This window comes from Echinococcus granulosus (genome assembly GCF_000524195.1).
Source record: "Echinococcus granulosus chromosome Unknown EG_S00119, whole genome shotgun sequence".
In the NCBI taxonomy this organism is placed as follows: Eukaryota; Metazoa; Platyhelminthes; class Cestoda; order Cyclophyllidea; family Taeniidae; genus Echinococcus; species Echinococcus granulosus.
The window spans coordinates 157,340-173,801 of NW_020170499.1; the positions used below are offsets into that span (position 1 = coordinate 157,340).

The following is a 16,462-nucleotide window of genomic DNA, read 5'->3' on the forward strand; positions in this document are numbered from 1 at the left end:
AGATTGGATGGATTAATGGGTGGAAGGAGGTGAGCGTCGAAGGTTCCTTGCCAATACAGACGTCAATTTCGGATAAGCGGGCGTTCATATGTAGGGACATCGGCGAAAGATCTCAGGGATGGGATAGTCAGGCACACAAACGTTCAAAACGAAGGTACGGGGATGCAGAAGTGTAATATCAAACTCCTCTGTAAAGCATCTGTTTCCCTTTCAAGGCGGAGGTCACAGTGGGGAGGTGAGATGGTGTGTGAAGAATCGGGGAGAGGGAGGGAGATCTGTGTCCTAAGGCTCAAACGCTGAGGTGGGCATTGTACTACGCGTCCGCAGCAGCAGTGATGCTTGGATCCGCCTGCGTGTTGTGAGACCTCGCGCCTTGACTACCTCGCCAGAATAGAGCAGACAACACGTCGGTGACTAAAGGCAAGGCAGGGCAGGGTAGGGAAAAGGATTCACTCACCTGGCTCCTTCACCGCTTCAACGCTCTACCTTGGAAGGCATGCCGACTGTAGAGGATGGCGGAAACGAGCACGAGGGCGAGAGAGGGGGCGAGGGAAGTGGCGCCGGCCATAGTTGGGGTAGGTGAATTTGCAGGCCACATTTCTTTTCATGGTCAGAGGTGGGGGGCAATCCAGTACTCTGACCTTCCCCCTTCCGGCGCCATCTGTCGGTGGGAAACAAAGGTGTCATTACTTGTGCCTCACACGAGTGAGGTGATGACGTTGAGGCGGGGGCAGAGACGCACTTACAAGAGGCAAGAAGCTCGACGGCGTCTGACATCGACCACAGAAAGCAGAGCATTGGGAGGGTGTCACCCACCACCTGGTTCACCGTCAGTAGTAAGAGGTACACCAAGAGGACGAGTCCACAAAACCGTCCACAGTCGGTCGTATTCGAGACAGCCATGTGTGCGCGCAACTGTCAAATTTGAAAGCAACTCGATAGCATTGATCGGCAGGTGGATGAACTTTGACAGGTGACACGCATGCGGTTGGCGGGTGAGTGCGCATGTCGAACACGTGAACGCAGCGTCTTTGGCCTTGGGATACGCAGACCTTGACCAACAGTCATTTGTCGGTTTTGTCAATGACTTTTCCGTGTTGTCGTCCTTTCTACCACTTTGGAGGAGGAGAAGGTATTTCTTGGGAATGAATGGGGCCTGAGTAAAGACAGGTCTCTGCAATAAAAGGACAGTCTCCTGATATTGCGGAGTGTTTTCCCGATGAGCATTTGCAGTTATGGTGGCACAAGTAGGCAAGTGGAAATGATGCAGCGCTTTACTCTGGATCAGATGGTCCTCGTAGGAGGGCCGCAAATGCGATGCCTCTTACCACTAGCAGCAGTGCGGGTCTTTTGGCAATCTGGCGAGATGTCGGTTGAGGTTCCACCTTTGCAAAGGAGTGGTTGATTGGCAGATTACTGGAGAACCGGGTGTGCCTTTGGGCTGGTGGTAGATGTCGAGGCCACTGAGACGGTGGTGGTTGTGGCTGTGGAACCTGATGAACCTAGCCTGTTAAAGTCGCAATTTGATCTGGCACTCTGGTTCATGCCCGCCTATATCCCCTGAGAGGTAGCTCTCTCTCCCACCTCTCTCTCTCTCTTGGGGCGTTGAAGGTCTTCCCGTGGTCTGCAGCTGGCTGTGCGAGCCAGATGGTGTCAGCAATGCCTAACAGCACATCTTGATCGCATGCTGGGCGAACTCCGTCGGCGAATGGATTAGTTCGCTGTTAGTCTGTGTTCAAGGTCCTTGTAAAATCTCACCTCGGTCTTTGAAGGGCTGGTAGGTCTCCTTAGTTTCCCCTTCTATAACCCTGAAGACTACAAGATGGCCCTCCTGAATGGGGGTTAGGAGTTTGTGCCCATTTGACACCTACGAACACTTTGAACTAGTCCAGTCACTGAACAGGGAGGATTGTGTACCTAGCTACTCAGCCTTTCGGGCCAGATATTAGTGGTTGTTAGTTTTTGTTACTAATTATTTACTCATTACATCAGTAGTTGGTTAAGAATGTTTTCTTCACCTTTTATTTTTGTAATTTGGTATTGGAATACCCGTTGAAGATCAGCTACCGGGAGGGGATTTGAGGTTAAAGACGTTCGAAACTAATAAATTTGCTTATTAATTTAACAAAACTCAAAAGATTTTGTAGCCTAATGCTGCTGAATTGCAGAGCATTAAAGAATTTATTATATGCAAAGAATGAACGTATTTTAACCCACCTTCACTACCGCCTGTGAGTTAAGCAAGTCATGCCACGTTTGACATTTAGGTCGCCTGGAGTTAGAGACATTGCAATGTCCTTACTGTGACAATTGCGCAATACAGCTCCAAGTAGAATAAAAAGAACAAAATTTTAGCTTATGTCAAATTTAAGAATAATGGCAACTTACAATTGGGTGCTTAGTAGAACCCCCTAATCCTTTTGGTCAGCATTGGCATCGGCGCTTGTACTATTCGACGGCTGGTGAACCAATCAGCTAAAGGTGAGCCGCTGCGCCAATGAAATCGCGAATTCGAGGCAATTCTGATTTGTCAGTTTCGTTGCCTGATGTGCTTTCTTCTTTCGCCTTCTTTTACTGCGAAAATTTTTACAAATTTGCCATACTTGGTGACGTGATTTACTAAAAAAATTGGAAGAGTGACTTCTAAGCGCGAGTTCTTCATCCCTGCTTTGTAGGTTAACCTACATAAAGTAATGACAGCCGGCGGAGACGTTGAAACTAACCGCTGCGATGGGCAGACAGAGGGCGCCAACTCTGTGGAAAATTGACAGAGACGGGGGATGCTTCTACCCCTCTCAGTCAAGGAAGTGTAGCTCATGAACCTCGATGGTATGCAATTAAGTTACCATCTAATCCCTTTCCACGTTGTAGAAGCCTCCCGGAAGTGGCGTTGACAAAGATTGTGCACGAAGTACTTCACTTCCAATTTTGAACCATATTTCCAGGCTTCTCCCAAGCGAAGCTTTGGAAAGACCAGTTCCCTTCTAAGTCTGGATAAAGCAACCAGCGCAGAGCTGAAGTCGATAAGTCCTCCACCATTGATGTGTGGTAAAGCAAATTAAACCATCTGGATAACAATTCTTAGATTAAGCGAATTCCAATCTGTATTCCAAATAAATCCATCCATCCTGGATCCGTCCATCCATCCACCCACCCCATATTCATCCTTTCATTCATTCCACCATCCCTTCATCAATCCTGTATCCATCCCATCCGAACGTCTTGTATCCATCCGACACTTCAACTTTTTTAGATCTATTCTACCGTCCGCACGTCCATTCGTTGAAGTGAAGATGACCTTCACTGCGATGGTATCAACAAATGGGATGCGTACTTTACAATCTTGCGGCTGGGAGGGAAGTAAGCCAGCTTTTTCTCTCCATCTACCGCCAATGGATGTTCACAATAGCGAAGGCGAAGGGAGTGTCATGCCATGATGTGACCACCTCCCCCTGACAGGTGAATCCCTTCCAACTTCAAGTGAGATTGGGTGGCAGTAAAAATGACATGAAAATCGCACCAAAGGCAGGAAGGGAAGAGCCCACCTGCAAGAGAGAACAGACACTTTCAAGGGGTCCACCCAGGTGCTTGTGCATTCGCATCACTGCTACCTCAACGCTGTGAACTCGACAAGAAAATCCAAGAAGTCCGACTGCTCGTTGCCTAGAATGCCCACTGCTTTGAAGGAATAAACTCGGAGGCAGCACCACTGAATACCTCTAGAATAGAACTGGTGTGCCAAGTGCAGAGCCTTCTGTCGACGCGGAGGAGCCGAATCCCACAAGCAGTGGGGGAGCGATTATTGGAAGGCTTCCAGAGTAGTCCCATTACACACCTCACGTTGAGTGGTGGCTTTGAGTCCGGTACATTAGGTGGAAGGCGGATAACTAACCAAGTGGAGAGGAGGCGACTACACCCCTCCACACTCATCCACTTAAAACTGTCTCCTGTTTTTCAGGCGGAAGAACATCAACAGTGCTCCTACCGGCTGCTGGTTTTGAAGGTCACGCAGCCCCGACAAACCAGCCAATCATTTCGTCCTAATCTTCCAAGACCTCAGAAAACAAACACCAGACGAAGTTACATCGATGCAGTGCCCCAAAATGAGATCACCTCTGGCGTGGTCTTGAGATACTTGAATCAATTACACATGTAGCATCTCGATTATCTTACCTAAGCACTGCGTCACAAATACGTGACCCACCTACTTTATCCGTGAATTTGTGCCCGTACAGGAAACAGATTACCTGAGGTTGAGACAATAAAGCAGAGCACACTGATTGTCTTCCTTTCGAGTGGCAACCGATGACGCCAGTAATGACAAGCCACAGAAGAAGCATAAAGCATCGGAGTGTTACGGGAAGCAATTGCACCAATCGGCGATGGCGAGTGGATAGCCTAGAAAAGCTCTCCACGCCCGACTAACTGTGATCCTCACGTTGGAGGCCTCGATACCCACTCAACGGGGAAAGCACCAGGATAGGGAACAGCAATTTGGACGTGGGTTGCAAAGGGGTTAACCATCACGTCGATACACATCTCCATGACGCACAGCTGTGAATGCTTCCACCCTTCCATGGCGATGGGGAAAAAAACACACGCCGAATAAAAGGAACAATTTTGGTTACCTAATTTACATGGAGAAAGCGATCAGCAGTAGAGGAGACAATCTACACGGCCAAGTGGAGGCAACAATAACGCGCGATATGATGAAATGAAGGGAGACTACACCACAGGCTTCCAAGAGCACTAGCCAACTGACGCCTCCACTCTTTTCTCCGAGTACTCGGCAATTCGACGCTTGATGTCCGGTGTGAAGTGACGGATAAGACCCTGTCGGGGGAAGAGGAGAGAATGAGGCAAGATTAGGGAACAGTACAATTGTTACCATCACGCTGTTGAAAAAGGAGCGTCTTGTACAAGACACAGTGGTAGATGATAAGTGCGCCTGCATTCCATTATGCGTCTTGGACAAGCAGCATCCACCAGTCACCGTCAATGAGAGTCAGATGGATGACATCAGTAATGGTGAGGGCCTGCATTCAAAGGCGCGGGTGGTGATGAAGGAAGTGTCTTGCCAACAACCCCGCGATGCTTGAATCCACAAAACACCTCCAGTTTGGAATGGAAGACTTCTACGCTTTTCAATGAAAGTTCACAACGCTTCTTTGAGTGCATACCCAACTACTATTTGACCCCAGGAAATATGAACCTATTTGTTCTAGCGGTTTCCCCAACTGATTTAACAAAAGTGGTAGCGCTTAAATGACTCGCCGATTCTTTCGCTATCTCCTCTTCCTCGCACAAAAAGGAAAAAGTGGATCTCACCTGAACAGGCCAAGAGGCGCCCTCGCCAAAGGCGCAGATGGTGTGACCCTCGATTTGTTTGGATATCTCGTTGAGGAATTCAATCTCCTCCTCCTTCGCGTTGCCCTTTTCTGTGTGGCCAAACAATGAAAGAGGTGAGGTGAGAGGAAAGCCTTACAAAGCTGGTACAGAGCAACCAACAATTCTCAACTTTTTTCTGTGACTGCGAAATTATTACATGTTGAATAATGACATGTGACCTCTGTTGCTTCTAGACGAATGAGTGGAGCACAAATAGCTGAATGTGAAGAGAGAAAAGATGAATGGATAAGGAATCGATGCGAGGCCTGGTTAGTGAATAGATGGAAGGATAATGAATGAGATGACATGAGTGAATGAGGAGTCTGATGTACAGACTGGCACAACCGGATTAGTGAATCGACTAACAAATGGTTAAGGAGAGAGACGGATAAACTCTGACAGACGTCCTTCAATTATTTCAGTCCTATGGGGCTCCGAGAACTGATAGATGGGTGGATGGAAACACGGAGGGAGGATGGATAGTTAGATACGGAATGAGTAGGTGAAGGGACGGACGGGCACATTCGAAATTGGTCACTTAATTGGATAGAGAGGAATGAGAGAATGAACGAATGCCTAAGGATCAGTCTCCCTTTGGCGATTAAACGCTCTACTCTCAATCGACTGCCAAGAAGGCCGAACCAATACCCTACATAAGAAGAACATACGAGGAATGTACTCACGGAAGCGCTGCATCACCTTCCACATCCACGCGCAGCCCTCGCGACATGGCGTGCATTGGCCGCAGGATTCGTGCATGTAAAACTCACTGAGACGCGCAATACAGCGAATTATGTCCGCCGACTTATCTATCACCACAACGGCCGCGGTGCCCAGACCTGACTGCACCTCGGCCAGGGCGTCAAAGTCCATCAGCACTGTTTCGCAGATGCTGTAATCCAAAAAGACCGGCACAATCACTATCCTACTTACAAGTCTACCCATGTTCCAGACATACTAGGACTCTTGCTAAGGCTTTATCTTCCCATTTCATTCTCCCAGATATGGTGAGTCGAGCGCTTATGAGCGAGCTGTTTCGTCAGTGAAGATACCAATGCTATTTAATAAGACGCTAGAAGCTCAATTGGGACTACCACTAGGGGGCGATTGCCCCCACTCTTCCATAGTCGACTCAACTCGAAAGGTGAGGGAATTCTGGGTAACGACATGGGGTGGGTAACGAGCAAATTGCCCCAGAAGCCATATACAAAACTCACCTCTTTGGAATGACTGGCGTGGAACTGCCACCAGGAATGACCGCCAAGAGGTTGTCCCAGCCTCCTCGCACACCACCTGCGTGACGCTCAATCAGATCCTTCAGAGGAATCGACATGCTCTCCTCCACCGTACACGGATTATTCACATGGCCTAGAAAGGCATCAACACTACGGCGTACACACTACCCCCTTCAAACAAGATGACAAGATTTCATCGAAAGGCTAACCTACCAGAGATATTGAAGAGCTTGGTTCCATGATTTCTCTCCCGTCCAAACGACGCGAACCACTCGCCACCCCTTCGGCAGATAGTGGGCGAGGAAGCCACCGTCTCGACGTTGTTCACTGTCGTGGGACAACCAAAAAGACCCACATCGGCGGGAAAAGGCGGTTTCAGACGAGGTTTGCCCTGCTTCCCCTCAATGGATTCAATAAGAGCGGTTTCCTCACCGCAGATGTATGCACCACCACCACGATGAATGTAGACGTCAAAAGCATAGCCTGAACCACAGGCATTTTTCCCGATCAATCCAGCATCGTAGGCCTCGTTGATCGCTTCTTGAAGGATACAGGCTTCATTGTAGAATTCACCACGAATGTAGATGTAGGCTGCTTGAGCACCGTTACCGACTCCAGCTATCAAACAACCCTCAATGAGAGAGTGTGGGTCGTGGCGGATGATTTCGCGGTCTTTACAGGTACCTGGCTCTCCCTCGTCGCCATTAACAACCAAATAGCGAGGACTAGAATAGAAATAAGTGAGGTAAATGAGACAAACCGGCCATCATCCGGTTTACGCATGAAGCCCCACTTAACACCGGTTGGAAATCCGGCACCGCCACGACCACGAAGACCTGACTTTTTAATCTCCTCAATAATCCAGTCTTGACCTTTCAAAATGATCTCCTTTGTCTTGTACCAACGGCCCTAGTAATAAACACGATATGCTATAGTAAGGAAATATTGTACTCTTTGAATTGCGCCTTTGAGATGCCAATCATGCCTGCCATAGAGGTTGTTAAAAATGCGATCTTCATCTTTAAGAGGGGCCGCAGCACCGCTCTATAAACGGTAGGCGATTACGAACAGAGTAGGAGGTAAGGAAATAACCTACCACGGGTCGAATGATCTGTGTTAAAAGAGTTCCAAAACGTAAGCCACGACCTAGGCACGAAGTAATATACTTATTTAGTATGTAGCAAATTAACGAGGAAAATAAGTTATTAGATGATAATCATGTGCATACATGCCGCAGAGCATGAGTAAATTGGTTAATAAGTTACATCAGCACGATTTTCCTACCAAGAGCGAGATGCGACTTATTTGGATTATGCCAAATTAAATACCAAAAGAGGCACCTAAACAAGTGAGGACTTACAGCAAGGAACGAAAAGTGTCACTGTCCCAGCCATCTACAGCTACTAACCTGGGCTGTAAAAGGTAAAAAGCGAGTTGAAGAGCAAAGACTATTGGTCAGACTTGATCCGCTTCAAATCAATCGAACTAAACTTTTATCAGAATATTTCTGTGTTATTGTGTAACTACCCAAGTAGTATAGAGAAATAACCATCTATTAGTGTTTTTACACATTTTGGGTGCGTGAATATGAGGACAGTAAGCAACAGTGGTGGCCCTTTTGGGCGTGTTACTAATTCGAAATAAAAGAGATTTCGTACAGGTTGTTTTGCATTGTGTTTAATGTTTTTCCAATTTATTTGTTGTTATTGAGTTTGTATTTGTCAAAAGGTCTGCTTGCGTAGTGTTCAAGACAATTGTCGAAAATGGCACACATTGATGCATGACAACTGAGTTAAAAGCGTACTTAAGGCAAAATATTTGTAATGTTACGATCTGTACTTAAACACAACCGTGCAAAAAACAAGTTTGTAGGGCGGAATCCCTCATATATTGGGCCATCCTTTTCATTCCCGTATGAGATACCCTTGTCCTTTATTGTGCATAAACTTCCCGATTGTCACCAAAAGCCCATGCACAATTTGGCGACTTAATACGTTGTCTTACTCTACCTTTTACTATGCAGGCACCTAAGTTTCCACATTCTGAACTGCGGCTAGTCGTCATGGCCTTCGAGCCATGTTAGTAGCCCCCCGCCCCTTCCGTAATGCGTTCCGCCCCACTACCGTGACACATTAGGGCTTTAGAGACGGCATGGAAAGCCACATACCCAGTGTGCATCTTCCAAAGTGTTTGCCTCCTATTTTTTACACAGCCGATAATTGGCAATGAGAAATTTTAAAAAGGACAAATCTTCTAAGGTATTGTACAAAATACGCCGAGTTACGAAGTCAGGAAGACAATGATGATGTAACGACGTTAACAAGGCTTGAATGACGAGTGGTGGTGGGGTGATAATTAGACTGGTAAATATTCTTTCTTCATTTCTTCTACCACAGAATGGGGAGCTTGAGGTCCTTAAAACCACCGGATTCACGATAACGCCAGTAGGCTGGATTGAACTCATACGAGGTGCCGTGCCTGTCTGCTTGCAGAGGCTTTGTTTTTTGGCTGTAATAAGGTTTAAAGAACTGTGACTGCATAAGCTTATGGAAGTTAAGCGATGGCAGGCGGGATGACAGAAAGGATCTACCTGAACCAAAGGGGTTTACAGGGATTATTACCCTCAACATCTCGTGAACTGCAAAGCTTTAGTCGACGACGTTGTTCGTCTTCTATCCTTTTATTATCTGCTTCCGCGTCTTCAACTCTACCCAGCTCCAGAAGGCGGATGTCCGGTCGAAGACGCGTATCGGTGATTGGCAGACGACCAGAAGAAACCGCATCTGGCGCTGGAGGTTCGTTAAGTTCAATAGCAAACTGCGTGAAGCCGTAGTAGTAAGATGAGTTTGACGGAAGGGGATCTGTTGGTTTGAAAACCATATTACAAGGCAGCAAATCTTCGGACTAATTCAACTTGAAATATTCTTAACTGCAAATCTTAATATCAGCTATTAAGTAATCTGTTTTAAGCGTGAGCGTGATTCTGCCTACGAAGTAGTCGGACCTCACACGAGCCCTAATTCACAGAAAGGGGATAGAGCAGGTGCGTAGGGACTCTAAAGTCCATGGAAATTACTCAAATATTGCATTGGTCAAATCAAAGGAGATAAACGATTATGCTTAGGTAAAGTGTAGGGACTCACTGGCCCTCCAAATACAGCGGTCGTCATTGTTCTCGTCCCTTGAAACAAGTATCTTGTCCCATCGTCCGTAGATAGGGCGTTGCGGCTCGGAGGATCCAGGCGGCGGTTGAACGGTGCCACGGACACTTCGGTACGTGTCTTGGCGCCGAGTGTCGGACTGATGATAAGGAGAAATATGCTTGATTTTTAATGTTTACGAGATTGCCCTTAATTGGTTAAAGGATTAGACTCGGTTAGGGGCTGTTACGAATAAATCTATTTTCGGTTTATATTACGCCCGGCAGTCATCTGTGATGGCTTAATATATTGCTTGAAAGTAGGGTTAAATACGCGGACCCTTTAGACTCAGCAGACTACGCCCTTGTTTTGGCAAGATTGCTCCGCAGCCATGCCTATAGACTCTCAACACTTCAAGAAAGACTCAAGGTGCAGCAAGACAAACAGTTCGTCACTGAAGTGAAGTTGTACAAAAACTTGTGCAGACCTGGGAAACTTCTGAGTTATGACCAAACACAGCAAGGCATAAGGAAAGAAGGTTAATTATCAATTTACTTTAAGGGCGATTTAACTTGTCACGTCCTCGTGGGTGACTCAGGCAACTGCACTGGAACTACAAGGCCGGTGCACAATTTGTAATTTTAAGTCAGTAAGGGCGTATTTGGCTTTAGCATATTAAAGACTATGATTTTCCAGCCTTCTTGTTTTTACTAAATGCCACCCTACCATCACGATAACTAAGTATAAACAGTTGTCGAAATCGCCCGCGGGCTGATATAATCGTACATTTTGTGGGACTCCTATAAGCCCACGAAATTAAGCAAAATGAATTCGATTGTCGCATTTCTTCTCTTGCTACTTAACTAACAAACATTGAAAAAAAACAAGTAAATACTGCCAAGTCTTGTTTTAGTAGCTTCGTTTCTATGGATGTTTTACTGCTGAGATTTTAACCAGGCTTGGATCCTGTGATCGCCTGAATTAAACTGACACACAGTGAAAGCAATAAATAACCTAGCCATTCAGTAGAAGAGATTTAAATAGATTGGTAATACAGGAAGCTTGTAAAATTGTTTGTCCAAGACTAAGCTTTCGGATGAGAAACAGGGGAGGAAATGGGCAAAACAGGCAAAAATTTACTAGCAGTGTGCCAAATTTCTTGTAAAATGAAGAGAATCCAGTCGGTTGAATAGTGTGACCTTGAGTTTCCTGGCCCTCTGCGTAGAACGGGGGGCTAACGTTATACAAGTTGAATACAAAATGTGTGCTGCGGCTTCGTAACAAGCCTCTCCCCCGCCCCCCACTTCTTGGGCATGTGCTGTTAAACCTCACATTTGCGCTAACACCATAAATGTTCCTTCAGTGACTAGAAAGGCATGCAAAAATCCCACCGAAGTCGCCTACTTCATGCCAGAAATCAAAGCCAACTTCGATGTGATGGAATGCACGTTTTATAGTGCATTACAGCGCAGCTAAATTTCACAAATTTTGTGACTTATTAATAAACATCACCATTAATCCACGTAGTTTTAAAGTGATTAGGTTGAATTGAGGCAGGATTGTTTGCTCCGGTAGAATTGTGCCTAACAAACCCTTGAGGTCATTCTACAGGTGAAAATGGCGTGATACTTTGACAAGAGCACATGATACTTATGTCACATGATGGACAGGTCTCACTGATAACGATGACCTTTTCCCTACTAGGTGCAAGTTCTTGGGATGATCGGATTCTCCCGTTTTTGGCAGTGATTTTACCCTCGTGATTGACGCCCAACCCTTCCCCCCACAACCCCACCACCTCACGACTCTACTCGTTTAGAAGTTCAGCTCATCCACTTGGAGACAGGAGATTGTAATGGCGAAGGAGGCTTAAAAGTCGCCTCCACGTCGGAGGCCATCCCGACCGTGATGGCTTTCATCACACAGCTGCAATGGCTGCTGGTTCCCGCGTGGTGAAGCTACACATGAGACGCTGGACGCCAGAACGGAGCGATTCCGCGTACCCTAGCAAAGTCACTCTGTCCCCGACTTGCCTTCCGGACATATAAGAATTGTTAAAAGGAGTGAGTGCGACTTTCTCACCTTGAAGCGAACGCAAACATCCCTTTTGACGGCGTGAGCCGCAGGATAAACCGAAATCCAACATAAACTCAAACACGGGTCCTCCTTACGACCACCTTTTCCACTCCAAAATCCATCACCCCCCAAGTAATGTTTGTGGACCCACCTTGCTGAAGTGAATACTGCTGGTCACTCTGTTCGAGCACTCCACCATCATGTCTCCCGTGTGGTCCAACGTGCGGCCTGTAGGTGACACCAGGTTGGTAACCGAAGTGGTGACCTTGTTCCACGTGTACGTCTCTCGCCACCTAGGAGAACAGACAATTAAGCTTGATCAGGTATTTTCGAGCCCGCCTCCCCACCTCCCTCGATCTCCATTTCCAGCATCGCTGCTCTTTTGCAGTGATGAACAGCGCACGTCACTCTTCAGAGTTCCGACTTCCCGTTGCATTTAAGTGATTCGACTGACTGCCCAAGAAAAAAGAGATTTCTGCAGGGGACGGTTTAGAATTACTTAGCCTCTACATCATTGCCATTAGTGATCTGAGATCGGCATCAAGTTGGTGAATTCCGACATCTGAGGGCCCTGGGAACTAAACCTCACTCTTAAAAAATTTTTCGGAGATGATGCAAGCAGTATCAACAAGATTGACCAATCAAAATCGACTTCAAATAAGGGATCGCACACCTCCTTACCGAGGGAAGTAGAGGTGACACCCGCCTGTGGCATTGATCTCCAGGGTTTTGCCCCAAAATTTGTACTTGATCCCAAATTCCTGATCGAAAACCCACAATTTGGATTCGCAGTGGGCTGTCGCAGTGGGCGGGGAGTTGCTCACCTAAAACACGGAAAAGTCAGACGCCTTCATTCCAAAGTGGACGATCTGCTCGACTTTGAATGACCAACTCCTGAATAGCTCAAGTGTATCAATAATTCTAGACTCCAGTCTGATTTTGTCCTACCTGTTCAGCCAAGAACCGCCACTGTTTTTCCGGTCGGATGCATTCAAAAGTCTCGCCCAGAAGGGGAGCAAAGGACTTCGTAGCCGTTCGAGTAGCTGTGCTTGCGTAGCCAGATATAGCGAAGGTGGCTACGTAGAGCTTAAGAAGGTGACAAGCAAAAAAAAACAAAAGCGTTGACAGGGTGAAACGAATAATCCCGCGCCGACTTTACTGTCAAATTAACCTACCATCCTCTGCATTGGATCCTTCATTTCCACCGCTGCGTCCAGCAATTGACTGTATTCCATTTCTTCGCAGAGGTTCTAATTCAGCAGAGGGAAAAGATTATTAATTCACTAAACTGTTTATGGGCGTCTTCCATGACTTGATTCCTTTCCTAGGCCATTCCATTTTTCGCTGCCCTCTCATTCTCGATTTTCCACTTAACTTCTGGTTTTGTGTGACCGACCCGACTAAGACAGCAACACACCCCAATGCGTCGGCTAAACACCACGCCTAAGCATCGCGGAAGGAGGTGGTTGGCTTAATTTGTGGAAGTAAGCAACAGGAGGGCCAAAGAAGTTACTCTCACTTCCGTTTTTGCCTTCCGACAGAATTGAAGGTGATGGAAGAGACACTAACCTGAAGAACACTCAGCGGTTCATTCAGAATGGCAGGCAGCCTCATTTTCGTTAAGTCGCGTCCAATATTGCTAAAATTAATTTTAAATGTAAGGGTGAAATTGCCATTTACGCCCATCTGTCGGTACATATGCCTGTTGCTACTGCTGGTGGAAATGAGTAGTACGTTATTCGGGAAAGGGACATCAACAAATAGTGGATTTTGAATGAGTTCTCCTGTCTGAAAAGATGCATACTATGAGCGTGAACTTAAATACAATGTAATTTGCTTAGAAATAGTTGCTTTAAAATGGGTATTGAAAAAAATTTAGACAGATTTTTATAAAAAAGATATTGTAGATCAGAATAGCACCAAACGTTCCATGCAAGCACATGCTACTTGCAATAACTTTGAAGTAGTATAGCGAAAACTTCCCCAAAACAGCTATACAAATCACTAAAGCGCTTACCACCTGGATCTCGGGTATGTATATCGTCCACCACAAGCATCCAAAAGTGTCAAAATCACGTACTTAGCCTCCCACCAAACGCACCAAAAATCTAACCTCTGATGATGTCGGCTGTTGCCGGATATCACAAGCTAACAATCAGCCCACTCAACATGTTTTATTAACCACTGCATAGCAACCATGTTCAAATTACCTTCGTAAAAGCGCCAGCAAACTGAAAGTTGGGGGGCTCGATTGTCGAGCAGGCAGGGCAGTTCTCCTACCCGCCACTGGCTCTGGATTCTTCAAGACCACACCATTCATGTCTGGCACGTTCATTTTTGACTCGTCTACAACAAAAAACAGAAAAGATTAGTAATTTTACTGTCCTTAACTAGTAGTGCTGCATAGGCGTCAATACAAAACTCACTTAGAAGTGGAATATCATCCGATTGCGAGTCCCCAGAGTTTTCGACACCGGAACTCTTAGAAGGCAATTATCAGTTATATTATAGGAAACTTACTTCGGAGTCGGAATCTGTCTCTATTCCCCCCCTAGGGGCCCGAAGTATTGTCTGCAATGAAAAGATGATGCATATTACTTATTAGCCTAAGTTGCCATTTCAGTAGTATGTTTAAAGTCTTCTCACAGATGCTAGAAATACGATCAAATGATCTGTTAAATAATTCGCCTTATTTGTGTGGTTCATATGAGAGGCATTGCTTCTAATTTATTACCGCTGAAATTATCGTTGACGCGAAGAGGAATCGGGTGGAGTGGATGGACTGATTGACAAGTTAGGCAACTTTACAGCGGAAAATTTGGCACCAAAAAAGAGAACTCGGACTCCCCTCTTTTAAAATATTGTCATTACCTGGCAGTATTTTGTTCTAATTATACTACTAATTAACGTGATTTTATTTATGTGCGTCACATATGCGTGACGGACTGGTTTAGACATGCCAAATTGAGCAGTCATGTAGACATGAATAGATTTCTAACTAGAGAGGTAAAATTTGCTGCAAAAGTTTAATACGTGCTATGAGACATGCATCATGAGTAATGACAAGTGACTTTTGAGTGTTGAAAGCACGGTTCATTGCACAGTCACTGCATTCTCAGAGGCTTATACGCCTATCTTGGTGGTAGGACCTTTTGATCGCGTAATTGATGTTTCAATCTCTCTGAGTAATAAAAATAAGTCATTCTTGGCACCTTAATGGTGATTTATGGCGCTGCACTAGCAGCTGGGTTCAATAAACCCGCTCTAAATATAAAAGTCCCTGCATAGTTCAATTCACGGAGACTTTGGCAGCCAAAGGCTTCGCCGTTGCCGTACCCACTTTTAACTACTTCCTCAAACACGTGATTGACAAGAATGCAACAACCACCTACAGCGGCTTTGCACTAGAAATTGACATGACATCTCCGCTGCGTTCGAAAGGCAGTCAAATGTGACAACTGCAAACGCCATTCCTAAGCCCCTTCCCTCTGCCTATTCTGTGAGTCTGTAAGTGGCACCACCTCTTGAACTATCGATCAGGCACCTCGTAGTACGCTTTACCGCCCTGTGTAACATCTAAGCGGCGGCACTCAAAAGTGTAGCGCATACACACAAACATCTTCATTGTCATGTGAGGCAAATAACTGGTTGACTGGAACTTGATTGTCACTTTGATGTTCAAAGGAAAGCATTTCCCCACTTGTCAAATCAGCAGCAGACTGGCTGTCAGATGGGTGTGGGTAAGGTGAAGGTCAAATTGACATCGTCCGTCAGGGTGGAGATTCGCCCACTTCCACGAGGAGCAGACAGGGGAGTCGAGGAGATGAGATACCTAACTACTTCCGCATTCTCCAGTTTTTCCTTTCTTCTTTTACTTTTCCCTCTATTCAGACGACTGCCTGCTACGGATAAAGCATTTACTAGGTGAAGAGATTGCACTTTTCGAGGGAGGGCCTTTGAGATCAGTGGGAAATGCCAATCTTATTTGCCAATGCGGGTCCGCAGGTGCGGTGTGTGCACCCATGGAGTGTGTAAAAAGGTAATTTATTAATTACTTGAAGGCACCATGGCGCATGTGACTAGAGAAAGGAGAAAGAAGTGAATAAAAAAAAGCCTCCAGTCTACCCACGCGGAGTGGACTATGTTAGAGAACCGTCAAAAGACGGGATTTGAGGATGATGGTGAAATAGCCTCGCTGAGAGATGGGGCGCCTGTTTCGATTATGTGCGAGGCTTGTTAGTCACCTCCACTTAAAGTCGCCTGTGTGGCTGGCATTTAAGGGGATTTGTGCAATTTCAAAAATTGATGACAGGTGTAGGTGGCAAATACTCACATCGCCAGACGGCAAACAAAAGAAAAATTGAAAGAAGAGAGGCAGACATTGTTGTAGCCAACGATTTTGACGTCCTTAGCCCCGGGGGTAAAGCCACGAATTGAAAAGGAGGGTCAGGCATTTCAATCAACCTCAACCGCATCATCTACAGGTTGACTTGATGTTAGGCTAGTTGCGTTAATCTCCAGGATGGTCTCCAACCACATATCATTTACACCAATTCTGCAACCGAGACACCATTGCTTCGAAGGGGTACTTCCAAGCACCTCACACTCATAGGTCAACTCCAT

The 16,462-nt window shown here is 46.1% G+C and overlaps 1 protein-coding gene across 1 annotated transcript; it reads right to left on the reverse strand. All coding sequences in view use genetic code 11, as the record gives it.

Annotated features, from left to right (window-relative positions):
• Positions 1–282: 282 nt before the first annotated feature.
• Positions 283–15,470, reverse strand: EGR_08788 (NADH dehydrogenase [ubiquinone] flavoprotein; the record flags this gene model as incomplete). The annotated part of the gene is made up of 24 exons (XM_024498037.1): positions 283–414; positions 487–770; positions 817–1,174; positions 1,329–1,502; positions 4,759–4,833; positions 5,329–5,438; positions 6,057–6,280; positions 6,606–6,756; positions 6,837–7,348; positions 7,384–7,532; positions 7,575–7,667; positions 7,720–7,769; positions 9,049–9,131; positions 9,214–9,484; positions 9,767–9,923; positions 11,991–12,132; positions 12,521–12,663; positions 12,788–12,925; positions 13,015–13,089; positions 13,409–13,478; positions 14,050–14,185; positions 14,266–14,320; positions 14,360–14,410; positions 15,384–15,470. The coding sequence occupies 24 exons, from the start codon at positions 15,468–15,470 to the stop codon at positions 283–285; spliced, it is 3,720 nt and encodes a 1,239-aa protein (XP_024347558.1).
• Positions 15,471–16,462: the final 992 nt, after the last annotated feature.